The 24,583-nt window shown below is 57.8% G+C and overlaps 1 protein-coding gene across 4 annotated transcripts; it reads left to right on the top strand.

Moving 5' to 3' along the window:
* PUF60 (poly(U) binding splicing factor 60) lies at window positions 1-24,530 on the top strand. 4 transcript variants are annotated; one of them, XM_066201116.1, is made up of 11 exons: window positions 1-65; window positions 5,283-5,378; window positions 7,715-7,804; window positions 8,748-8,798; window positions 12,509-12,670; window positions 14,342-14,434; window positions 15,655-15,868; window positions 16,463-16,653; window positions 18,101-18,236; window positions 19,538-19,773; window positions 22,664-24,530. In XM_066201116.1, exons 1-11 carry the CDS (start codon window positions 39-41, stop codon window positions 22,961-22,963), a joined length of 1,596 nt encoding a protein of 531 aa, XP_066057213.1. In that variant the 5' UTR covers window positions 1-38; the 3' UTR covers window positions 22,964-24,530. The 4 variants fall into 4 exon arrangements, with proteins under 4 accessions (XP_066057213.1, XP_066057301.1, XP_066057383.1 ...); XM_066201204.1 differs by lacking the exon at window positions 8,748-8,798; XM_066201286.1 differs by lacking the exons at window positions 1-65; window positions 5,283-5,378; window positions 7,715-7,804; window positions 8,748-8,798 and adding an exon at window positions 8,805-9,123.
* Window positions 24,531-24,583: the final 53 nt, after the last annotated feature.

Raw genomic sequence — 24,583 nt, 5'->3', positions numbered from 1 at the left:
TCGCGAGAGCCGCGCGCTGGCGGCCGGGGGAGGACAAGATGGCGGCGACAACGACGATGGCGCTGGTGAGGGGCGGATGGGCCCGAGGGGGCGGCGGGGCCGGCTCCTCCTCACGGGGCTCCTCGCGGGGCTGGGACAGCGGGGCGGCCGCCGAGGGGCTCCGAGGGCTGCGTTCTCCACCTCTCCTGCGCTCCGGCGTTCTCCCTGTGGGGGAAGGCGCCCTCAGCTCCCGCCCCTCAGGGAACGGCGAATTCCGTGTTTGTAAATCCGTTGGTCTAAGCGCTCCTTGTTTTGGGGTTCCTGTTCTAAACTCCCCTCGGGTTTGGGCCAGCTTTCCTAAATCTACTCATTGAAATGCTGCTTTTGGGGCTCCCGTTCTCAAACTCGCCCGGATCGCGTTTTCTGGGAGTTTTTTGTGGCTTTTGGGGCCTTTTGGGGCTTTCCCGGCCGGGCTGCGGGGCTCAGGGAACGGGAATTTCGGGGTGATGCTTTTCCTGTGGTAGAAATAACTCTCGCTTTGTTTTTCCTGCCTTAATCCGTGAGATTAAGGGAGTTTTCCAGGTCGGTGATGGGAATAAGGAGGGGGCGGGTCTGGCTTTGTGAGTCCACACGGGGTGGGAAGGAAAAAATTCCCGATTTTTTCTGCGGAAAAACCTGCACGAGGAATTCCAGGTGTGAGGGGATAATCCCCGTGGATTTACGTGCACGGGGAATTCCAGGTGTGGGGGGATAATCCCCGTGGATTTACCCGCAGGTGGAATTCCGGGTGTGGGGGATAATCCCCGTGGATTTACCTGCACGGGGAATTCCAGGTGTGGGGGGATAATCCCTGTGGATTTACCCGCACGGGGAATTCCGGGTGTGGGGGATAATCCCCGTGGATTTACCCGCACGGGGAATTCCGGGTGTGGGGATAATCCCCGTGGATTTACCTGCACGGGGAATTCCAGGTGTGGGGGATAATCCCCGTGGATTTACCCGCGCGGGGAATTCCGGGTGTGAGGGGATAATCCCCGTGGATTTACCTTCACGGGGAATTCCGGGTGTGAGGGGATAATCCCCCTGGATTTACCTGCACGGGGAATTCCAGGTGTGGGGGATAATCCGCGTGGATTTACCTGCACGGGGAATTCCGGGTGTGGGGGGGATAATCCCCCTGGATTTACCTGCACAGGGAATTCCGGGTGTGGGGGATAATCCCCGTGCATTTACCTGCACGGGGAATTCCAGGTGTGAGGGGATAATCCCCGTGGATTTACCTGCACGGGGAATTCCAGGTGTGGGGAGTTCCTAGGGATGTGCAGGGAATTCCCAGGCTATTCCCAGAGGATTCCCTGTCCTGTGTCCCTTCCCACCCCAAACCATTCCCTGGGGTGTGGGATGGAGTTCCCAAAGCCATGGAGGGGTGCCAAAGGTCACCTCCAGAGGAATCCTGAGCTGGAAAAACAGAGTTCCTGTTCACCTGCCGGGGAGATGTTCTTCATCCTTCCTTTTGGAACTCCTGTTCCCTCAGATCTCCGAGGGATTTGCTGCTTCTGGCTCCCAAATAATCGGGGATGCTCCTTCAGAGAGGAGCTCTCAGCCCTGTAAGGAATTCCCAGGAATTTGTACCTCAGAGAGGAGCTCTCAGCCCTGTAAGGAATTCCCAGGAACGTTTTTATACATCAGAGGAGCTCTCAGCCCTGTGAGGAATTCCCAGGAATGATTTTATACATCAGAGGAGCTCTCAGCCCTGTAAGGAATTCCCAGGAATGTTTTTATACATCAGAGGAGCTCTCAGCCCTGTGAGGAATTCCCAGGAATGATTTTATACATCAGAGGAGCCCTCAGCCCTGTAAGGAATTCCCAGGAATGTGTTTATACATCAGAGGAGCTCTCAGCCCTGTAAGGAATTCCCAGGAATGTTTCTGAGCTCTGGGAGTTCAAACCCCCCTGCAAGGGCCCAGCCATGCTGGGAATGGCAGCAGGAATCCACTTCCCGCTTATCTCTTCCCAAAGAATCTCCTGTTCTCCTTCCTCTGGCAGTTTTTCTGTCTCTTTCCTCCCTCCTGGCTGTTGTGGGATGTGGGAAGGAGGTCTCAGGGCCGGAGCTGAGCCTTTCCTGGGAGCAGGCTTATCCCAAAGTGCCTGGAAGGAGGAGAGCAGCACTCCGGGCTCTCTGAGGGTGGCGGCTGGGGTGGGTTTGCACCGTGTGCAGCTTTTCCAGGATCCCAGGGGTGTCCCAGAGCAGTTTTTGGAAGCTGTGGTGGTGTAAAGGTGTGAATTGTATTAAATTCAGATACAAAGCGGGGCTGGGTTTGGAGCAGTCCCAGCAGGCTGGGCTCCTGACCTGTTTTCTTTTGGATAGTTCAGTGGGCAGCCCTGCACTCCGCTCCTGTCCTCGCACACCTCAGGGCTCCTGCACTGGGATAATTGGAGTTTTAAAGCCTGAGGAGATGGGAAAAAGCGTTTGTGGGCTGGGAAATTGCCCGGGGAGAGCTCCGGGCCCCAGTGTCCCATGGCAGGGACGTGGGAGGGGACAGCTGGGGACACACGGCGGGGGGAAAGCACAAGGAGGGGAGTTAAAATTAATTTACTGGATTCATTATTTATTCATTTTGAAAACTAATTTATTAATTATCAATTTAATTAAATCTATTAATTATATATAGTAATGATAATCATTGATATATATTAATTGTAAATATCAATTAATCATATATTAATTATATATAATCAATAAATATAATATATCTTATATAATGATATATAATTAATAGATAATATATAATTATATATAGTATATAATTAATACATAATAAATAGTATAAATAATTATAAGCTTATTTAATAACTTTATGTTATTTGTATTAATTATAAATTCTATATTATAACTATTTATCAATTATGTATTAATTCTATAACTATATCATATATTGTAATTATTAATTATGTATTAAGTGTGGTAATTATTAAGTATTAGCTATATATTAATTATAATTATAGAATTAATATATTTATATTAGTTTATAAACTATTAAATTATTAATTTAATACTAATTATTATTAAATAATAAATAATATTAAATAATAAATAATAGATACCTATTGATTGTTATTAATTATTAATTTATATTAATTTATTAACTTATTAAATTATTGATTTTTAAATTATTAACTTGTTAATTTAATCAGTACTACTTTTATTTAATAATTATTAATTTTATTTGATTATCTTATTAATTTAATAATTATTAATTTTTATTTAATTCTTAATGATATGTTCCGCAATCAAAATCTTGGAGACGAGGGGATCTTCTTTTACCAGCGGCTCATCATTTCTGGGCCGTGTTGGTGGCATTTGGGGACACGGTCACGGCTGGCCTTGGTGGGCTGGGAGGGATTTTCCAGCCTCGGCAATTCCATCATTCCAGCCTGGGGCTTCCGGAGGGGCCAAGGGGACACCGGCAGCTCTGGGCAGCGCCCACACACCTGGAGAACAGGGTTCTGTGGTGGGAGCGTTTGTTTTGTGTCTGCTCCGCCTTCCCTGATCCCGGAAAATGCTCCCACGGGGAACTGGGGGCTGCACAGGGCCACGAGGCTCATCCCTGCTGGGAAATAACACTCGGATGGGTCAGGAGAGATCCTGGAGTGGTTGGGCTGGGAAGGGAAGCTGTGACTGCCCCTGGACCCCTGCAAGTGTCCAAGGGCAGGCTGGACAGGGCTGGGAGAAATCTGGGATGGTGGGAGGTGTCCCTGCCCATGGAATGGGATGAGCTTTAAAATCCCTCCAGCCCCAACCATTCCAGGATTCTGTGACAGTCCAGGAGGAGCTTTGCTTTTGGTAAAGGAGAAGCTTCAAGTTCCTGCTCTGAACAGAATCCCAGCAGTGGGATTGGCAGGCTGGAATCCCAGAATCCCAGCAGTGGGATTGGCAGGCTGGAATCCCAGAATCCCAGTGCCAGCAGTGGGATTGGCAGGCTGGAATCCCAGAATCCCAGCGCCAGCAGTGGGATTGGCAGGCTGGAATCCCAGAATCCCAGCGCCAGCAGTGGGATTGGCAGGCTGGAATCCCAGAATCCCAGTGCCAGCAGTGGGATTGGCAGGCTGGAATCCCAGAATCCCAGCGCCAGCAGTGGGATTGGCAGGCTGGAATCCCAGAATCCCAGCAGTAGGATTGGCAGGCTGGAACCCCAGAATCCCAGCAGTGGGATTGGCAGGCTGGAACCCCAGAATCCCAGCAGTGGGATTGGCAGGCTGGAATCCCAGAATCCCAGTGCCAGCAGTGGGATTGGCAGGCTGGAATGCCAGAATCCCAGCGCCAGCAGTGGGATTGGCAGGCTGGAATGCCAGAATCCCAGTGCCAGCAGTGGGATTGGCAGGCTGGAATGCCAGAATCCCAGCGCCAGCAGTGGGATTGGCAGGCTGGAATGCCAGAATCCCAGCAGTGGGATTGGCAGGCTGGAACCCCAGAATCCCAGCAGTGGGATTGGCAGGCTGGAATCCCAGAATCCCAGTGCCAGCAGTGGGATTGGCAGGCTGGAATCCCAGAATCCCAGCAGTGGGATTGGCAGGCTGGAATCCCAGAATCCCAGCAGTGGGATTGGCAGGCTGGAATCCCAGAATCCCAGTGCCAGCAGTGGGATTGGCAGGCTGGAATCCCAGAATCCCAGCAGTGGGAATGGCTTCCCACTGCCAAAGGGCTGGGGTAGATGGGATTTTGGGAAGAAATCCTTCCCTTTGAGAGTGGGGTTGTCCAGAGCAGCTGTGGCTGCCCCTGGATCCCCAGCAGTGTCCAAGGCCAGGATGGACGGGGCTTGGAGACATCTGGGATGGTGGGAGGTGTCCCTGCCACGGCAGGAGGTGCAATGGGATGAGCTTTAAGGTCCCTCCAAAGCATTCCATGATTCTGTGATCTGAGAAAGTTTCAGGGGCGGTTTGGGAATGAGAGTTTGAGAGCTGGGATGGAGAAGTGGGAGGAGAGCACTGATGTGAACATCAGACAGTGGATCTGTTGGAGAGATCGATGGAGATGCGAGCAGGGACCGGGGATTACCCGATGGTCTGTGAACACAAAACGTGCTTGGAGAGCTCTGTGAAGTGTCCAACACATCCCTTGGTTTGTGGAATTGCTGGGATGGCTCTTCCTGCCGGGAACGGCAGAGATGTGAACTGCTTTTCCTGACATACAGCTCAGGAAGGGTTTTTCACCCAACTGTCCTGTTCTGCTTTGGTTTTGTGGGAAGGGAGGGACAGGTCACTCCTGCTGGGAAGTTTTCCCTGAGCGCTTTCTGTCTCCCCAGGGGACGGAGTCCATCAAGATGGAGAACGGGCAAAGCACGGCAGCAAAGCTGGGGCTGCCCCCTCTCACCCCAGAGCAGCAGGAAGCTCTCCAGAAGGTGAGTGAACACCGGGAATTCGCTGTTTGGGCAGCGGTGTTGGTGTTTTCGATGAGCCTCAGCCTCTGCTGGGAACTCCCCGGCACATCTCCGGGGTCGTGGCCCTGCTGGAGGGTCCCACAGGTACATTTGGGGCCAGGAATCTCCTGGTTTGGTTTGGAGTTCATGGATGGTTTTGGGAGCAGGATGGGGAGTTGCTGTTGGGGTTAATTTAAAAAGGGAATCAGTTCAGGAAAACGCTGTCCTCAGTCAGATGGGAATTCTGAGCTGGGGCGTGGGGCCGCAGAGTCACTGAGGAGCAGCTGCTGCTCCATGAGGGCTGGAATTGGGATTTGTCCCTGTCCACACCAGAGCACATCCCAGAATATCCCTGTCCCTGCTCCACGGGGGCTGGAATTGGGATTTGTCCCTGTCCACACCAGAGCACATCCCAGAATATCCCTGTCCTCAGAGTGACAGGGACAGGGAGCTCTGTCCTCGGGGTGACAGGGACATGGAGATCTGTCCTCAGGGTGACACGGAGCTCTGTCCTCGGGGTGACAGGGACACGGAGCTCTGTCCTCGGGGTGACAGGGACACGGAGCTCTGCCCTCGGGGTGACAGGGACAGGGAGCTCTGCCCTCGGGGTGACAGGGACACGGAGCTCTGTCCTCGGGGTGACAGGGACAGGGAGCTCTGCCCTTAGGGTGACAGGAGCACGGAGCTCTGCCCTCGGGGTGACAGGGTGCTCTGCCCTCGGGGTGACAGGGACAGGGATCTCTGCCCTCGGGGTGACAGGGACACGGAGCTCTGTCCTCGGGGTGACAGGGACACGGAGCTCTGTCCTCGGGGTGACAGGGACAGGGAGCTCTGCCCTTGGGGTGACAGGGACACGGAGCTCTGTCCTCGGGGTGACAGGGACACGGAGCTCTGCCCTCGGGGTGACAGGGACAGGGATCTCTGCCCTCGGGGTGACAGGGACACGGAGCTCTATCCTCGGGGTGACAGGGTGCTCTGCCCTCGGGGTGACAGGGACACGGAGCTCTGTCCTCGGGGTGACAGGGACAGGGAGCTCTGCCCTTAGGGTGACAGGAGCACGGAGCTCTGCCCTCGGGGTGACAGGGTGCTCTGTCCTCGGGGTGACAGGGACAGGAATCTCTGCCCTCGGGAGGCTCTGTGTGGATGTCCCTGTGCTGTCACAGCTGTCCCCCTGTGTGTGGTGGTGGCTCCTCCCTCACTCCCTCTGGAGGCACTGGACAGAAACCCCCTTGTCCATTCCCAGGTTCCCAAAGCACACGCCCCAAACCCCTGGGTCCGATCCTGCCATTCCCTGGCAGCTCCCAAACGCAGCCACGGGGACCTGGTGCCCAGGGGGGGCTGTGTGTGTGTCCCCTGGGGAACCTGCACAGCTCTGGTGACCAGGTTTGCAGGTTTGGCTTTGCCAGATTGGGAGAGGGCTGAGAGAAACCCCAGAGGAGCCTGGAGTGAGCAGAGCCAGAGGTGAACTGGGGCAGCCAGAGGTGAACTGGGGCATTCAGGGAGCAGTCAGGGGTGAACTGGGGTGTTCAGAGAGCACTCAGAGGTGAACTGGGGCACTCAGAGGTGAACTGGGGCAGTCAGGGGTGAACTGGGGTGTTCAGGGAGCACTCAGAGGTGAACTGGGGCAAACTGGGGCAGCCAGAGGTGAAATGGGGTGTTCAGGGAGCAGTCACAGGTGAACTGGGGCAGCCAGAGGTGAACTGAGCATTCAGGTAGAAGCCAGAGGTGAACTGGGGCAGTCAGGGAGCACTCAGAGGTGAACTGGGGCAGTCACAGGTGAACTGGGGCAGCCAGAGGTGAACTGAGGCAGTCAGGGAGCAGTCACAGGTGAACTTGGGGCAGTCACAGGTGAACTGGGACAGTCAGAGGTGAGCTGAGGCGTTTAGGGAGCAGGGCCAGGGAAGAGCTGGTGTGTTCTGGGAACAGATGCAGAGCTGGCTGTGCTGGGAGGGGCCGGGCCAGGCCAGGGGGGCCAGGGGCAGGTGCAGCCCCTTCCCTGCTGTAGCAGCTGTCTGTGCAGACGCTCCCCGTGAGGAGGGGACTGGAGGAGGCCGTGCCCCGCCCCGGGCCCTGCAGGTAAGGGGACGCGAGGGCGGGACAGGGGAATGCCGAGCTCCCGGTGCATGCTGCTTCCCTGGGCTGCCCCTGGCCACGTCCTGCTGTGCCCCAGGGCCTCGAGGTGCTGGGGAGCTGTGGGGGCAGTGCCCTGCTGCTTAGGGATGGAGACTGGAAGGTTCTGGGAGCTGCGGTGCGGAGCCAGGCGTCGTTCCCTGCCCCGCCGTGTCGCGCTGCCCCTACAGCCCCTGTTTGCCTTGCAGGCCAAGAAGTACGCCATGGAGCAGAGCATCAAGAGCGTGCTGGTGAAGCAAACCATCGCCCACCAGCAGCAGCAGCTCACCAACCTCCAGGTGAGACCCCCACTGCGGGCCGCTCGCTCTGCCTCGTGCTGCCCCCGACACGGTGGAGTTCTCCGGGCCCTCGGAACCAGAGCACAGCCCTGAGCCTGCAGCTCTCCCAGGCCTCACCCTCACTGACCTCACAAATTGCCCCCAGATCTCGTTTTGCTCCCAGAGGAAACGGTTAAAAAACTCCCCATCCTGTTAGACGTCCCTTCTCGAGACACGAGAAGCCAAAAGAGCTTTGCCGTGGGTTTTGCTCCTGAGCCACGGTGGAGGTGGTGAAGGCAGAAGGGATCCTGGGAGCAGTGTCCTGTCACTATCTCCTCTGCCTCAGACAGGGTCCCCGTGTCCCAGTGCTGCCCCGTTTGCCTCCCCTGCACCCAGGTACACTCAGTTTTGGGCAAGTTCTCTTGGCTGTTCCTGCTTGTGCTGGAATGCCCCTCCGGGGAGAACCCTTAACTGGGGTTTGCCCTCCCCTCCTTCAGAGGATTCTGGAACGCGTCTCACTGCCTTCACTCCAAGTCAGGGAGCCCAAAACAAAGGGCTTTGCCTGAGGGATCCCCGTGGATGTGCTCTCCCCGCCCGGCAGCTGAGGCTGTTTGGGGGCTGTGCCTGGTTCTGAGGGTCTGCTCTAGTTTGGAGGGGGCTCCTTTTAAATGCTGGGGGTTGAACCGACGATCAGCGGTCGCAGAGATTTTCCTGTTGCCTCGAGCGCCCCCCCTGGGATCCCACCCCTGCTTTCCCGAGGCAGCGGCAGCAGCACAAAGCCCACCCTGGCCTGGTGGGACCGGACTCGGCGGGGACAGTCCTGGGACAGACCAGGCAGTGAGGGCCGAGGAAGGAGAGGCCTCTCCGCAGGTGCCCCCGCGCCGCCGCTCTGCTTGAGTTTGTACGAAACAGCCGTAGTATGCTCAGCTCCAACAGACTGAACTCTGTCTTTACTGTCTTTCAGATGGCAGCAGTGACAATGGGCTTTGGAGATCCTCTCTCACCTTTACAATCGGTCAATAGACATATTCACTTCTTCTGGGGGCACTTGTCTTTAGTCAGGGCCTAGCGTTGGGGACGTTCGTAGTGGTGCCAGTGCTCTTGTCCGCGCCCAGCACAGCCCTCCCACATCCCCACCTGTACTGGACACGCCCAGGAGCAGAGCGAGGTGTCACTGCCCCGAGAAGACCCCCAGGCTGTGCCAGTCTGCGGGGACACTGCCACTCACTCGGGGGCAAAAAGACAGCTTTAGATTTCCACCAGCCCGTGAGATTGTGGGAGCTGCATTTCTAGGGATGCTACTGCAGTTCTGAGGTCCCGACCTCAAACTAACGGCCAAGGTAAACTCACCGAGGGGAGACTTGCTGTGGAACAAGCTGCCAGCACCCAGAGCCGGCCGGTGCTGGGGAGGGCCGGGGTGCCGGAGGTCGGCAGGACACGGTGTAGCCCAGGCTCAGGCTCTCTTTGCTGTGCACGCTGCAGACCGAGGGCGATGTGGCACGTTCCGAGGGCAGCAGGAGCAGGATGGAAGGGACAGAACCACGGAGGAAACTCGTGGGGGTGTGACCCTTTGTGCCCGCTGTAAATCAGAGGCCACAAATGGATGTGACTTGGCATGATCCGTCCTCTCCTTTTTCCTGCCCTGTGCTGGACAGAGTGTCCTGTGACTCCTCTGTAAAGGTTCATTTGGAAATTCGTTTGCACATCTGTAAATACCTCTCCCTCTTGGCTGGAGTGCGAGATCTGTGCCTGGTGTAAAACACAGCCTGAGCTCCAGGGAGAAGGGCACTGAAGTGAAAGCCCCAGTCTCCCTCCTCTGGCAGGGGGTGGTGTGTCAGTGGGGAGCCAGGACGGGTGTTCTGGGCCAGGGGTAAGTTTGGGATGGAGCAGAGCAGCCGTCTGTGTGTGGGTTTGGCAGGGGTGGTGTCAGAGCCCTCCTGCCCAGCATTTCCCCCCCATCCCTGGAGCTGCCGCCTGGCAGTGGAACTCCAGCAGTTTGGCCTAAATCGTTTTTTTGGCTCGCTCTTCTCAGCTGAGTTGGTGGCACAGGAAAGTTTTAATGGCTCGTGAACCCCAGGGCAGCGGGCTGTGACCCCTTTTCCTCAGCCAGTCCTCCCTCAGGAGTCACAGCCCAGGAGCAGGAGCCTGGAACAGTCCAGAGCAGTCAGGATATCCTGTTCTTGGCAGGTGCTTCATCCCAGGGCCCGTTTGGAAATGCACAAAGTGCAGACAGCCCTTTTCCTGTTGCCAGGATTCCCCAGTTCCGGTGTGGAGACAGCACAGCCTGAGCTCCCTGAGCTCTGGGTGTCAGGGCCCGGGTGAAAACTTCCCACGGGCTCAGCCCTCCCTCCACGGGTCACAGTGTAGGATTCCCAGGTCCCTTCCCCGTCCCCTGGTGTCGCTGTGTCGTCACTGGGGCTCATGGCGAGGGTTGTGCATCCCCTGCTTTGATTGCAGGAGCCACCCCGAGGTGGGGGTTTGTCCTGTCCCTAAAATAATCTCCCAAATCCCTTCAGAGCAGCACTGCGCAGCTACTGCCTGAGGCTTCAGGTGCTTTTCCATGTTGCAGGAGGGGAAAGAGGCACAGGGGACGGTGAAATCACCGCTGAGAGCAGGGGGATGTCCAGTCAGGAGGCCCTGACACCAACCTGTGCTCAACTCAGGTGTGTCCAGGGCACATTTCCCACCTGGATGCTCCTGTTGGTGACCCACAGGCACCCAGAGTACAGCCCAACTCAGCTCTGCCTTCTGCAGCTCCACAATCCCGGGGTCACTGAGGCTGGAAATGACCTCCAAGGTCTTCAACCTGTGCCTAATGCCCACGTTGTCCCCAGCCCAGGGCACTGAGTGCCACGTCCAGGTGTTCCCTGGACACCTCCAGGGATGGGGGACTCCACACCTGCTTGGGTAGCCTCTTCCAGTGCCTGACCACCCTTTTCCAGGAAGGAATTCTTGTGCTGTCTGAAAATCCTGAGTCCTCCTCACTTCCCCCACCTCTCCTTCAGAGTCCTGTGGCAGGGCAAGGTGGGGATTTCCTCCTGCAGACCCCCAGGGGGACACTGCTGGTGGCTCTGACCCCCTGAATGGATACAGACTGAGGGGCTTTCCTGCCCCAAAGCTTGGGAATGTGCTGGAGCCCCTGGGAGAGCACCCAGCCACTGTCCTGCATGCGCACGTGCCATGGTCCTGCTGGTCACAGCCTGCAGAGTAAAGAGAGCCACGGCCCAGCCCTGCTGGGAAATCCTTCAGCCAGGCAAGGGGCAAGCTGGGTGTCACCTCAGGAGCAGCAGCTGGGCTTTAATGTCACCTCAGGAGCAGCAGCTGGGGGGCTGGGTGTCACCGCAGGAGCAGCATTTGGGGCTGGGTGTCACCGCAGGAGCAGCGGTGGGGGTTGAATGTCGCCTCAGGGACAGGGTGTGGGGTGAGAGCTGTCCCTGTTTGCAGTGTCCTCTATGGGATGGCAGGGGTCAGACCCTCCCAGGCTGTCTCCTCCTGTGGCCAGTGGCAGTCCTGGGCAGGTGCAGCGGGGAGCAGGAGTCCCTCGGGCACAGGCTGTGTCCATGTCACAGTTGAGCTCTCCCTCCTTTTGGGCTGCAGCATCCCCAGGCAGAGCTCCTGTGCTCGTCAGGGCACCCCCAAAAATCAGCCTTGAGAAGGCCCTGAGTGCTTTCCCTGTGCCCCAGAGGTCCCCAGGCACTGGCAGGGCTCCTCTGCTCATCAGGGCACCCCAAAAAAAATCGTCTCCTGGTCACAGCCCCTCTGCCCTGGGGGTGCTGGGGAGGGAAGGGGGTGCTCAGAGCTGCCTGCTGTGGTGCCGGGCAGGGCCAGAGGCATCACCTGCTGCTGCTGCTGCTGCTGCACGTGCTCTGCACCAGCCTCCTCCTGCCCCAGGTGTGTCCCACCTGCCCCAGAGCCGTCCCCTCACATGCAGGCAGCGACTCCTCCAGAGCCCCGCGGCATGGCCGTGTCCCTCAGCAGCTCTAGAGCTGCTCTGGGGGGTGACAGACACCAAGGACATGCTGTGCTCTGCCTTTGGGATCCCTGCCGTAAGGCGTGGCTGGATTTGTGTCGAGGACAGGCAGACGCTTAGGACGCAGTAGCAGAAACCCTCGGCGTGCCGGGGCCGCAGCCGCACGGCCGGCGCCGCCAGGCAGGGATGAGTACTGGCACCACACGCTTCCCAGGAGTCCCACTGGGCCACGGGAGCGCTTGGCTTTGCTGTTGAGCTGTGGAAGTGGTGCCCAGTACTGGATCTCGGACTGCCGGGGGCTGGGGGGGGGCTCTGGTGCCGGAGGGAGCGGGGGGAGGTCCCCAGACCCCTTTTTGCTGCCGGGGAGGACGGGGCGGGTGTGGGAGTGGGGAGGGATCCTCCCGGATCAGCCCCGAGCTGAGCCCTTTGCTGCCTGGAGAGGGGGAAGCTGCCCGAGAGTGAAGGGATTCCCTCCTCCTGCAGGTGTGGCTGGAGATGAGAACCCGGCCAGAGGGGCCGGAACGTGTCTGCCCCCCGGGCACCGAGCCGGAATTTATCCGGGACCGAGCCGGACGGATCCGCTCCAGCGCCCTGTGCAGCGAGCAGGGAAACCCTTCTGCTGATCCAGGCCGTGCCAGAGCTGCCGCCAGGGCCAGCTCCTGGGAGAGGGAGGCAGGAGGGGAGGAGGAAGAGGTGGAGGAGGAGGAGGCCCCGGCCAGCCCGGCGCTGACCGGCCAGTCCTTGTCTCGCTACAGATGGCGGCTCAGAGGCAGCGGGCGCTGGCCATCATGTGCCGGGTCTACGTGGGCTCCATCTACTACGAGCTGGGCGAGGACACCATCCGCCAGGCCTTCGCCCCCTTCGGGCCCATCAAGAGCATCGACATGTCCTGGGACTCGGTCACCATGAAGCACAAGGTGTGGACGGGGCCGCCGGGCTTGCCTGTGGGAGCTTTGAGGTCTTTGTGCGTCTTTTTCGGGGTGCAGCCACGCGGCCCTTCCGTGCCCCAGTCAGCCTCTGCAGCAGAGAAACTGCCTGAGAAATGCTCAGGCAGCAGTTCGAGCTCACACAGACACACACGCTACCAGGCTGGCTCATCAAGAGAGGCAGAAGGCTCCCAGCCCCAAATCAATTCCCAGCGGGTGTTTATTCCATGTGCTGGAGGTAAATCCGCAGCCAGAGAGGGGGAACACGTGGTTTTTCTTAGTTCTCTAGGGTCTCAGGTTTGTGGGTGGTCCCAGGGGCAGAGCAGGGGGCAGGTGACCACAGGGAAGAGAGGAACAGGACACCAGGCCCCAGAAAACCAACTGGGAAACAGGGCAAGGGGTGCCATGGTGTGGGTGATGGACTTGGCGAACCCAGAGAGAGGATTGCACAATGTCTGCAAGCAGCCAAAGGGGGAGAAGCCGCCTTTTACACCTGGGATATCTCCAATCTTCACTTTTCCAGGGAAGGGCAGCTGGGAATTCCTTTAATGGCATGAGGGACTCCACAGTCCCATCCCATTGTGGGGTTGCTGATCTGGCAAAGAGCAGGGGAAGTGTCCTGGGAAGGGGTGGAATTCCTTGGGGGCAGTGAGAGCTGGTGGTGATGCCCCAGTGGTGTCCTTCTGCCAGGACGTTCCTTTCAGCCTGAACACAAAATAACCAGCTTTGCAGAATTCTGGATGAGATACTGGGGAGGAATTGTTCCCTGTGAGAGTGGGGAGGCCCTGGCACAGAGAAGCTGTGCCTTCCCCACCCCTGGAAGTGTCCAAGGTCAGGCTGGATGGGGTTTGGAGCAACCTGGGACAGTGGGAGGTGTGGAACTGGATGGGCCCTAAGGTCCCTACAACCCAAAGCTTGCCATGGTTCTGCGATTCCCAGCCCTCAAGGAACATCCTTCTCTGTTCGAGGCTTTCCAGATGCAGCCAGGAGGGAAAAGGGCCTCAATCCCTGAGGAGCAGGCTCCTTTTAGCACTGGGGGGGAATGTGGGCAGCTCCCTGATCTGCTTAGGGCGGGGTTTTGCAGAGTCTGGGAGGCTCCAGAATCAGATGCCTGAAGCAGGGAACTCTTTAAAATACTGGGAAGCTGGACTGGAGCAAAGCACACGCTGGGACCGATACGATCCTCACGTGTTTATCCTCTCTGACATGGCAGTTCTTACACACTTAGAAATAATTTGCAGTTACAAATATTTTTCTCATTGGTACACAGCATAGGAAAAAATGCAAACAAACACTGTTTACCTTAAGGTGGCTGAAAAGAGTCACACTGCAAACTGTGCTTATTAATACCTAAAAAAACCCCCTTGGGAACACCTTAATGAGGAATTTCTAACTGTGCCACAGGCTTCAAAGGCCTTGAATGTGAGGCCCAGTCTGGGGTAGCTCAAATCTCACTCCAAATATAAATCCTGTCCCCTTTCCCCTGAGAAATTGTGTGACAGCTGCCCTTGGGGGAACCTCTGCAGCCCCTTTTCTGCTTCTCCAAGGAACCTCCTCGGGCCAGGAGCAGGGATCAGTGTGGTGGGAATCTGGTCCCTGGGGAGCCTTGGCTGCATCAGACAGGCACAGCTGCAGTGACTGATGGTCTCCTCCCCATCCCAGGGCTTTGCCTTTGTGGAATACGAGGTGCCTGAGGCCGCCCAGCTGGCCCTGGAGCAGATGAACTCTGTCATGCTGGGGGGAAGGAACATCAAGGTGAGTGAAATCCCTGCTCTGAAAATCCCTTTTGTCCTGGGAATGCTCCCCACAGCACTGTGACAGGGGAAGGAGCCCTGGTGGACCTCGGTGTCCAGCATGGAGCCCACGGTGGCTCTGGGTCCTTCCTCTCCAAGGAGAATCCCACCTGAGGTGGCCTCCAGGTTTTCCCACCCGCACGTGGAATTCCCTCGAAGATTCTTCATATCTTACCTGGCTTGCCCTGCTGCATGGGCTGTCCATATCCCACAAAAATTGAACTCTCCACATGGGAAAATCCCTCCTGGCCCATCAGGTCCAGTCTGTGACCTTGTCACCCAGCCCAGAGCAGATCCAGGCATCCCTTGGACATCTCCAGGGTTGGGGGGGAGTCCAGCACCTCCTGGGGCAGCCCCTTCCAAGCCCTGACCACCCTTTCCTTGAGGAAATCCCTGCTGATGTCCAGCCTGACCCTCCCCTGGCCCAGCTCGAGGCTGTTTCCCTTTGTCTCTGCAGGACACAAAATGAACAACACACACACAGTCAAGTTGTCAGGGCAAAAAGAGGGAAGTTTATTTTCTTACGTGGATTTATATGGATTTTGGACAATGACCACGGGTTGGAGGATGGAGGTTAGCACCTCTCCAACCCCGCTGGGCAAAGCACAAGTCCATCAATTGTTCCCTCCTCAAGAGAGGAATGATAAACAAGGACATTTACATTTAGTTTACGTGAAAACCTGGGAGAAACTCTGCTACAAAAATGCGAACATCAGAGGGCTGAAAAAGATCAGGGCCACAGCCCTTGTGACACCTGACCCCCCTGGCTGTCCCCTCCTGTCAGGGAGCTGTGCAGAGCCACCAGGTCCCCCCTGAGCCCCTTTTCTCCAGGCTGAACCCCTTTTCTCCAGGCTGAACCTCCTTTTCTCCAGGCTGAACCCCCTTTTCTCCAGGCTGAGCTCCTTTTCTCCAGCCTGAACCCCGTTTTCTCCAGGCTGAACCCCTTTTCTCCAGCCTGAACCCCCTTTTCTCCAGGCTGAGCCCCTTTCCCAGCTCCCCCCAGCCTCTCCTGGAGCTCCAGGCCCTTCCCAGCTCCATCCCCACCCCTGTCCCTCCTGTCCTGGAGTTGTGCAGAGCCACAGGGTCCCCCCGAACCCCCTTTTCTCCAGGCTGAGCCGCTCCCCCAGCCTCTCCTGGAGCTCCAGCCCCTTCCCACCGCCATCCCCATCCCTGTCCCCGCAGGTGGGGAGGCCCAGCAACATCGGGCAGGCCCAGCCCATCATTGACCAGCTGGCCGAGGAGGCCCGAGCCTTCAACCGCATCTACGTGGCCTCGGTGCACCAGGACCTGTCGGACGACGACATCAAGAGCGTCTTCGAGGCCTTTGGCAAGATCAAATCCTGCACCCTGGCCAGGGACCCCACCACGGGCAAGCACAAAGGCTACGGCTTCATTGGTACGGCCCGGGCGGGCCGGGGCCGGGCTCTGCTCCTGGGGGGTGATTTTATATTTCCAGGGCACGGCTGGGGTTTGTCCTCTGTTCCTGGGGGGTTTGGGGTTGGGTTTCCACCCCTAGTGGAGGGGATTTCCTTTGGTGGTAGGAATAAATTTGGAGCAGGTCAGGCCTGCTGTGTTTTTGTGTTTAGAAATGTGATTTTACATTTCTGTGCTCAGAGATGTGATTTCCCATTCCTGCATTTAGAAAAGCGATTTCCCATTCCTGTGTTTAGGAAAGCGATTTCCCATCCCTGTGTTTAGGAAAGCGATTTCCCATTCCTGCGTTTAGAAAAGCGATTTCCCATTCCTGTGTTTAGAAAAGCGATTTCCCATTCCTGTGTTTAGGAAAGCGATTTCCCATCCCTGCATTTATAAAAGAAGTGATTTCCCATTCCTGCATTTAGAAAAGTGATTTCCCATTCCTGCATTTAGAAAAGCGATTTCCCGTTCCTGTGTTTAGGAAAGCGATTTCCCGTTCCTGTGTTTAGGAAAGCGATTTCCCATCCCTGTGTTTATAAAAGAAGTGATTTCCCATTCCCGGTCTCTCCCGCAGAGTACGAGAAGGCGCAGTCCTCCCAGGACGCCGTGTCCTCCATGAACCTGTTCGACCTGGGCGGTCAGTACCTGCGCGTGGGCAAGGCCGTGACCCCGCCCATGCCCCTGCTGACCCCCGCCACACCTGGAGGGCTCCCGCCTGCGGCCGCCGTGGCCGCTGCTGCTGCCACCGCCAAGATCACGGCACAGGTGAGGCCTGGGGCTGCGACAGGGGCACGGGTGAGGTGTGGGGATGGAACAGGGGCAGCTCAGACAGGGACAGCCCAGGTGAAGCACAGGGACAGCCCAGGTGAAGCACAGGCACAGCCCAGGTGAGGCACAGGCACAGCCCAGGTGAAGCACAGGGACAGCCCAGGTGAGGCACAGGCACTGCCCAGGTGAGGCACAGGGAACTGCTGGTCAGAGCAGCCCCTGCTGCTGCAGCAGCAGCGGAGCTGAGGCTCCAGAAGGGGAATTTTTGGGGAACGTTTTTCCCTGAACAAAAGGTGGGGGCAGGAGTGGGAGGAGCTGCCCCTCAGGTGGGACCTGCAGGTGCCCCAGGAAAGATTCCACGGGTCTGGAAACCTCCGCAGTCCGGGGAGGGGGGAAGCTGAGGCATGGCTGGAATTACTTGGATCAAAATCACTTGGGGAGAGAAGCGTGGACTCTGGGAGAGATGGGAATTCTGGTTCTGGAGGTGCCATTCCCAGCTTTCTAAAGGGAATTTTGGGCTCTGGAGCAGCTCCCAGGTGCCATTCCCAGCTTTCTAAAGGGAATTTTGGGCTCTGGAGCAGCTCCCAGGTGCCATTCCCAGCTTTCTAAAGGGAACTTTGGGCTCTGGAGCAGCTCCCAGGTGCCATTCCCAGCTTTCTAAAGGGAACTTTGGGCTCTGGAGCAGCTCCCAGGTGCCATTCCCAGCTTTCTGAGGGAATTTTGGCTCTGGAGGGTTTTTTGTGAAGTTTTCTGAAAGTTTTGAAGGTTTTTTTGCCATTTCAGTGAGACGTGGGGGCAGCTGGTGACCAGTGTAGCCAGAAATCCCAGTGGGTTTGTTCCAGCACTTTTCCCTCCTGGAATTCTCCTTTTCCCATTCCCGTCCTGGAATTCCCCTTTTCCCATTCCCCTTCCTCAGGAGCTTCATCTCCAGTGGGAAAAGGAGTGGGCCCTGATGGGGTGGATCCCAAAGTTTGGGCATTTATGTCGAGGATAACTGGGATATTGCAGCAGCTTTGGGTGACAGATCCATGAATGTGGGAACAGAGGGACAAAACCTTGGGTTCTCCTGCATCAGGGATTACAGGAGCCCCAGGAACACAAGGAAGAGAAGGGTGGGAGCAATTAAATCAGGCCTGGAAAGCAACAACAACAAAACCTTTGGGATCCTGGGGTGTGTTTTAGGCTTCCATGAAGTTGTTCCTACTGAATGCTCTTGGAATTCTGGGCACCTGGACTCGGGGTGTTTATCGGGATTCGAGTTTTCCTTCCAAAGTTCCCCAGAGTTGTTTTTTTTTTTTTCCCTGCTGGTCTGGGTGACACCTTTACCTTCCCCAGCAGTGCTGGGGGCTCCTGAAGACAGGAATATCTGGGTTTTCCCGGGCGTGGGGCAGCTGGAAGCTCTGCAGGAGCAGGGATAACCGGGGGTTCTCCGTGTGTCCCGCAGGAAGCCGTGGCGGGAGCCGCCGTGCTGGGCACGCTGGCCACCCCGGGGCTGGTGTCCCCTGCCCTGACCCTGGCCCAGCCCCTGGGGGCCCTGCCCCAGGCCGTCATGGCTGCTCAGGCCCCAGGTGTCATCACAGGTGGGTGTGCTCCCCCTGGGAAGTGTCCCCTTCCTGCTGGCACCTGTGTGTCCCCTTCTGGCACCTGTGTGTGTGTCCCCTTCTGGCACCTGTGTGTCTCCTTCCTGCTGGCACCTCTGTGTGTCCCCTTCTGTCACCTGTGTGTCCTCTTCTGTCACCTGTGTGTGTTCCCTTCTGGAACCTCTGTGTGTCCCCTTCTGTCACCTGTGTGTCCTCTTCTGTCACCTCTGTGTGTCCCCTTCTGGCACCTCTGTGTCCCCTTCTGTCACCTGTTTGTCCTCTTCCTTCTGTCATGTGTGTGTGCTCTTGTCACCTGTGTGCTTCTCCTCCTGCCACCTGCACGTGTCTGTCCTCTCGTCACCCGTGTGTGCTCTTCCCTTGTCATCCGTGTCCCTTTCCCACAGGTGGGACTCTGTGCCTGGACCCACCTGGGGCTGGAATCTGCTCCTGGCCCGGCCTGGGCAGGAACCCGGCCGTTCATGGGTTAATTTGGGTGTCCAGTGGGTGGGACAGGCCGTGGGTTCCCAGCAGGAACACCTGGCATGGGGTGGGGAAAGCCGGGTAATGGGCGCTGGGTGTCCCTGACCACTGCCCAGGTGTCACCAACCATTGTCCGGGTGTCACTGACCATGACCTGGGTACCACTGAGTGTTTCCCAGGTGTCCCTGACCACCGCCCAAGTGTCACTGACCATTGTCCAGGTGTCACTGACCATGGCCTCAGTACCACTGCGTGTTTCCCAGGTGTCACTGACCATCCCCCAGGTGTCCCTGACCACTGCCCAGGTGCCACCGACTGTCACCCAGGTGTCCCTGACTACTGCCCAAGTGTCACTGACCATTGTCCAGGTGTCACTGACCATGGCCTCAGTACCACTGCGTGTTTCCCAGGTGTCACTGACCACTGCCTGGATGTCACTGACCATTGTCCAGGTGTCACCTACTGTCACCCAGGTGTCCCTGACCACCTCCCAAGTGTCACTGACCATTGTCCAGGTGCCACCAACTGTCACCCAGGTGTCCCTGACCACCGCCTAAGTGTCACTGACCGTTGTCCAAGTGGTACTGACCATGGCCTGGGTATCACTGAGTGTTTCCCAGGTGTCACTGACCACTGCCCGGACGTCACTGACCCTTGTCCAGGTGTCACTAACTGTCCCCCAGGTGTCACTGACCATTGTCCAGGTGTCACTAACTGTCCCCCAGGTGTCCCTGACCATGGCCTGGGTATCGCTGACCATTCCCCAGGTGTCAGCACCGCCCAGGTGTCCCTGACCAGCCTCCCCTCCCTGTGCTCTCCAGGTGTGACCCCTGCGCGGCCACCCATCCCGGTGACCATCCCGCAGGTGGGGGTGGTGAACCCCATCCTGGCCAGCCCACCGGCGCTGGGGCTGGTGGAGGTGAAGAAGGAGAAGGAGGAGGAGGAGGTGTTCCAGGAGTCGGAGCGGCCCGAGATGCTGAGCGAGCAGGAGCACATGAGCATCTCAGGCAGCAGCGCCCGACACATGGTCATGCAGAAGCTGCTCCGCAAGCAGGAGGTGAGGCCGGGCAGGTGACAGCTGCCACCTGTGTGTCCCAGCCTTGGGACAAGCTGCGGGGGCTCAGGGACACCCCATGGCACCTCTGAGCTTGGGGGGACTCGGGGGAGAATGGTCACAAAATGGTCACAAAACGGACCCAAAATGGACCCAAAATGGTCACAAAATGGTCACAAAATGGACCCAAAAAGGTCCCAAACGACACAAAATGGTCCCCAAATGGTCCCCAGATGGCTGACCGGTCACAAAGTCTCACATTTTTATAAGTTTTCCACTTGCACGTTGGGGTTTAACTGCCCAGTCCCAGCTCCAGGCTGTGAGGTCCCATCCTCCTTGTTCCTCCCTCCAGCCACCCTTGTTTGTGCTTTAGGGCCTGACCATTGTCCCTCAGCAGGAAAAGGATTTATTCTGTCTCCCTGCTCTGTGCAGAGCTGAGTGACACTTGACTGTGAGGCTCAGAACTGCATCCCTGGGCAGCCCAGAACCTGCAGACATGAAAACAAAAACGGCAGCAGCTTCCCCCTGCCAGAGGGCTGGGATGGCCGGGAGACTGGGAGGGAATCCTTCCCCGTGAGGTGGGGAGACCCTGGCACAGAAGCCGAGGCTGCCCCATCCCTGGAGCGTCCCCAGAGCTTGGAGAGCAGCCTGGGATAGTGGAAGGTGTCCCTGCCTCCCTGTCCTGGATGGGCTTTGAGTCCCCTCCATCCCAAACCATCCCGGGCTTCCATGATCTTCCCCTTGCAGGGCTCAGGGGAGGCTCTGGTGGTCACAGACACCTGGGGCTGGTCCCTCTCTCCTGACAGAGTGAGAGGACACGATCTCAGGCTGCACCAAGGGAAATGCAGGTTGGGTGTCGGGAAGGAGTTTCTCACAGAAAGGGTGGTAAAAGTACGGGGCTGGTCTGCCCAGGGAGGTGGAGTCACCATCCCTGGGTGGGTTTAAAACAAGACTGGATGTGGAGATGGAGGCCAGGGGAGAAGCAGCAAGGACTCAGGGCAGCGTTGTTCCCCGTGCACCTACCTACTAAGAATCCTAAAACTACAAATCTTCCACGCTGTGACACACCGCACCGCTGTCTGTCACACCTCGGCGACTTGTAGCTCTCCTCTCAGTGGTAGAAGCTTTTTTCCACGGGCTGAGGTTGAAGGCTGTGTCCTCCTGGGCTCTGAGCCAGGGTCTGCAACCCCCCGGAATGGATCCCAGAGCCCCCGGAACAGATCCCAGAACAGATCCCAGAGCCCCCAGGACAGATCCCAGAGCCCCAGAACAGATCCCAGACCCCCAGAACAGATCCCAGACCCCCCGGAACAGATCCCAGAACAGATCCCAGAGCCCCCAGAACGGATCCCAGACCCCCAGTACAGATCCCAGACCCCCAGAACAGATCCCAGAGCCCCAGAACAGATCCCAGACCCCCCAGGACAGATCCCAGACCCCCCAGGACAGATCCCAGACCTCTCTGCCGGGGTCTGTGGCCTCCCAGAGGAGCGCCCTGGGCTCCACCACTGTGGCACTGGATGCCGTGGTCCCGTTGAGGCGTCAGGGCTGGGTTGGGCTCCACCTTGAAGGTCTCTTCCAACCTGCACGTGCTCTGATTGTGCCTCTGACCAAACGCTGTCCCTTGGTGTCACTAAATCAAACCCTGGTGGCCCTTGGGGTGGGAGGGTGGGACTGGGACTGGCACAGGCCAATCTGTCCCGTGTTTTCCTTTTCCCCACAACATTCCACAGGGGGGTCCAGGATCCTGGAGGAGCCCCCTTGGGTGACAAGGTGGGCATTGGGCACGGGCTGGACTCGGGTCTTGGAGGTCGTTTCCCTCCTTAACTGACTCTGTGAAACCCTGAGGTGTTGATGGAACAGCAGCTCGTGGGAATTGCAGTGAGGAGGAGGAGGACAAGAGTGAGGGATGGACAAAGAACATTAAACAGAACAATGGATTCCTGGATTTTTGCAGGGGACTTGGCAATCTTGCCTGGGCACGTCCAGTTTGTTCCTTTGCTGGAGTTCCCTGACAGATTTCCTGAGCTTTGACGGGGAATCCACAGTATTTCTTCCCCGTTTGCTAATGGGGACAATGCTGGCAGCATTCCCTAAGGAATGGGGGTTCCCTCTACTTCCCAAGGGTTAAACACACCTTTGGGCTCCTGCCGCAGCAGCCACAACCACCTTTCCCAAAGATTCAATCCCTGGGACAGCCTGGCTTGGGAGAAGCTGAGCAGAGCTAAATAAGTCTTATTTAAATTTTTTAAAAAATGTAAAAGGCCCAAAACCCAAAACTCGTCTTTTTCAATAAAAATGCTCCATCCCAAACTGTTTGGAATTCCGAGCCCACAAGTGCCCTTGATGTGGGCTGTGAGGAGCAGCCACAGGAAACATTTTCACATGGAGCCTGGAATGGCTCAGGTGTGCCCAGGTGTGCCAGGGCCAGGTGCACAGGACAGCCTGCCCAGAGAGCTCCTGGAATTTCTGTCCCTTCTAATCTGGGATCCCCAGGGGCTCAGTCATGGTGCAGGTGTGTGTGTCCTTTTGGGAGCACCCAGAACACCTGGGGGAATCCTTCAGCTGTCCTGGGAGGGGAGGGAAGGAGAACAAAGAGAATGGTGATGGAATCGTGGAGGAAAGGCCAGAAATCCCTGGCTGGCAGCAGCACAGGGAGAATGAGGCTCATCGTGCTTCCGGGGCGTATCCCAGGAAAGCCCAGGGGATGGCACACAGCATTCCCAGCCCGGGGGAATTCTGATCCAGGGACCAACAGCCCTGGAAACTCAGTAATTCTCCCCGAGAACCTGAGCCATGAGTGCCCTGGAATGGCCAGCCCAGGGATTGGGGTGTGCCCAGGTGTGTCCTGTGCGTCTCCAGGCCCCAAATTCCCTCCTCCCTTCCCTTGCAGTCCACGGTGATGGTGCTGAGGAACATGGTGGACCCTAAGGACATCGACGACGACCTGGAGGGAGAGGTGACGGAGGAGTGCGGCAAGTTCGGGGCCGTCAACAGGGTCATCATCTACCAGGAGAAGCAGGGCGAGGAGGAGGACGCCGAGATCATCGTCAAGATCTTCGTGGAGTTCTCCATGGCCTCAGAGACTCACAAGGCCATCCAGGCGCTCAACGGGCGCTGGTTCGCCGGCAGGAAGGTGGTGGCCGAGGTCTACGACCAGGAGAGGTTTGACAACAGCGACCTGTCGGCATGAACTGCGCCCCAGGGCTGGGCTGGGCTGAGCCTGGACACGGAATGGGCCGGCCCTGATCCCAGGGCTGGATCTGGGGATGGGCCGGCTCTGATCCCAGGGCTGGATCTGGGGATGGGCCGGCTCTGATCCCAGGGCTGGATCTGGGGATGGGCCGGCTCTGATCCCAGGGCTGGATCTGGGGATGGGCCGGCTCTGATCCCAGGGCTGGATCTGGGGATGGGCCCAGCCCTGATCCCAGGGCTGGATCTGGGGATGGGCCGGCTCTGATCCCAGGGCTGGATCTGGGGATGGGCCGGCTCTGATCCCAGGGCTGGATCTGGGGATGGGCCGGCTCTGATCCCAGGGCTGGATCTGGGGATGGGCCGGCTCTGATCCCAGGGCTGGATCTGGGGATGGGCCGGCTCTGATCCCAGGGCTGGATCTGGGGATGGGCCGGCTCTGATCCCAGGGCTGGATCTGGGGATGGGCCGGCTCTGATCCCAGGGCTGGATCTGGGGATGGGCCGGCTCTGATCCCAGGGCGGGATCTGGGGATGGGCCGGCTCTGATCCCAGGGCTGGATCTGGGGATGGGCCCAGCTCTGATCCCAGGGCTTGGATCTGGGAACGGGCCCAGCTCTGATCCCAGGGCTGGATCTGGGAACGGGCCCAGCTCTGATCCCAGGGCCTGGCTGAGCTCAAATCCAGGGAATGGGCCCAGCTCTGATCCCAGGGCTTGGCTGAGCCTGGACCCAGGGCATTGGTCAGCTGATCCCTGGGTTTGAATCTGGGGAATTGGTCCATCTGTGATCCCAGAGCTTGGCTGGGCTTGGACCCAGGGAATTGGTCAGCTCTGATCCCAGGGCCTGACTGAGCTCAGATCCAGGGAATCAGCCCAGCTCTGATCCAGGGCATTGCTGAGCTCAGATCCAGGGAATCAGCCCAGCTCTGATCCCAGGGCCTGGCTGTGCTCAGATCCAGGGAATCAGCCCAGCTCTGATCCCAGGGCCTGGCTGAGCTCAGATCCAGGGAATCAGCCCAGCTCTGATCCCCGGGCTTGGCTGAGCTCAGATCCAGGGAATCAGCCCAGCTCTGATCCCCGGGCTTGGCTGAGCTCAGATCCAGGGAATCAGCCCAGCTCTGATCCCAGGGCCTGGCTGAGCTCAGATCCAGGGAATCAGCCCAGCTCTGATCCCCGGGCTTGGCTGAGCTCAGATCCAGGGAATCAGCCCAGCTCTGATCCCCGGGCTTGGCTGAGCTCAGATCCAGGGAATCAGCCCAGCTCTGATCCCAGGGCCTGGCTGAGCTCAGATCCAGGGAATCAGCCCAGCTCTGATCCCCGGGCTTGGCTGAGCTCAGATCCAGGGAATCAGCCCAGCTCTGATCCCAGTGCTCGGCCCAGCTCCAGTCCAAGGAGTCAGCCCAAGTCTGTTCCAAGGAATTGGCCAAGCTGTGCTCCGGGGACTGGCCCTGCCCCTCTCTGCCTCCCAGGATTTTTGTAGCCAGTGTGTAAAGGACATTCCAGGACATTCCAGGGCAGGCACGGGGATCTGGTGTCTGGGGAGTTGACATAAAAACACAAAAGCGAAAGGCTGGTGTCACTCGTGTGTGTCTGTGGCAGGGCTGGCACCTCTCAGCCCGAG

This window comes from Chamaea fasciata, unplaced genomic scaffold (genome assembly GCF_029207755.1).
Source record: "Chamaea fasciata isolate MVZ Bird 193981 ecotype frontalis unplaced genomic scaffold, bChaFas1.0.hap1 SCAF_1, whole genome shotgun sequence".
Lineage (NCBI taxonomy): Eukaryota > Metazoa > Chordata > Aves > Passeriformes > Sylviidae > Chamaea > Chamaea fasciata.
This window is presented reverse-complemented; position numbering and strand designations above follow the sequence as displayed.

What these genes read in the sequence shown, in the direction of transcription:
- PUF60 (XM_066201116.1), top strand. Translation starts at nt 39, where the DNA reads ATGGCGGCGACAACGACGATGGCGCTG. An exon ending in CGACAACGACGATGGCGCTG is followed by an intron (nt 66 to 5,282) that starts GTGAGGGGCGGA and finishes CTGTCTCCCCAG; the next exon opens with GGGACGGAGTCCATCAAGAT. An exon ending in TGGGGGGAAGGAACATCAAG is followed by an intron (nt 14,435 to 15,654) that starts GTGAGTGAAATC and finishes CTGTCCCCGCAG; the next exon opens with GTGGGGAGGCCCAGCAACAT.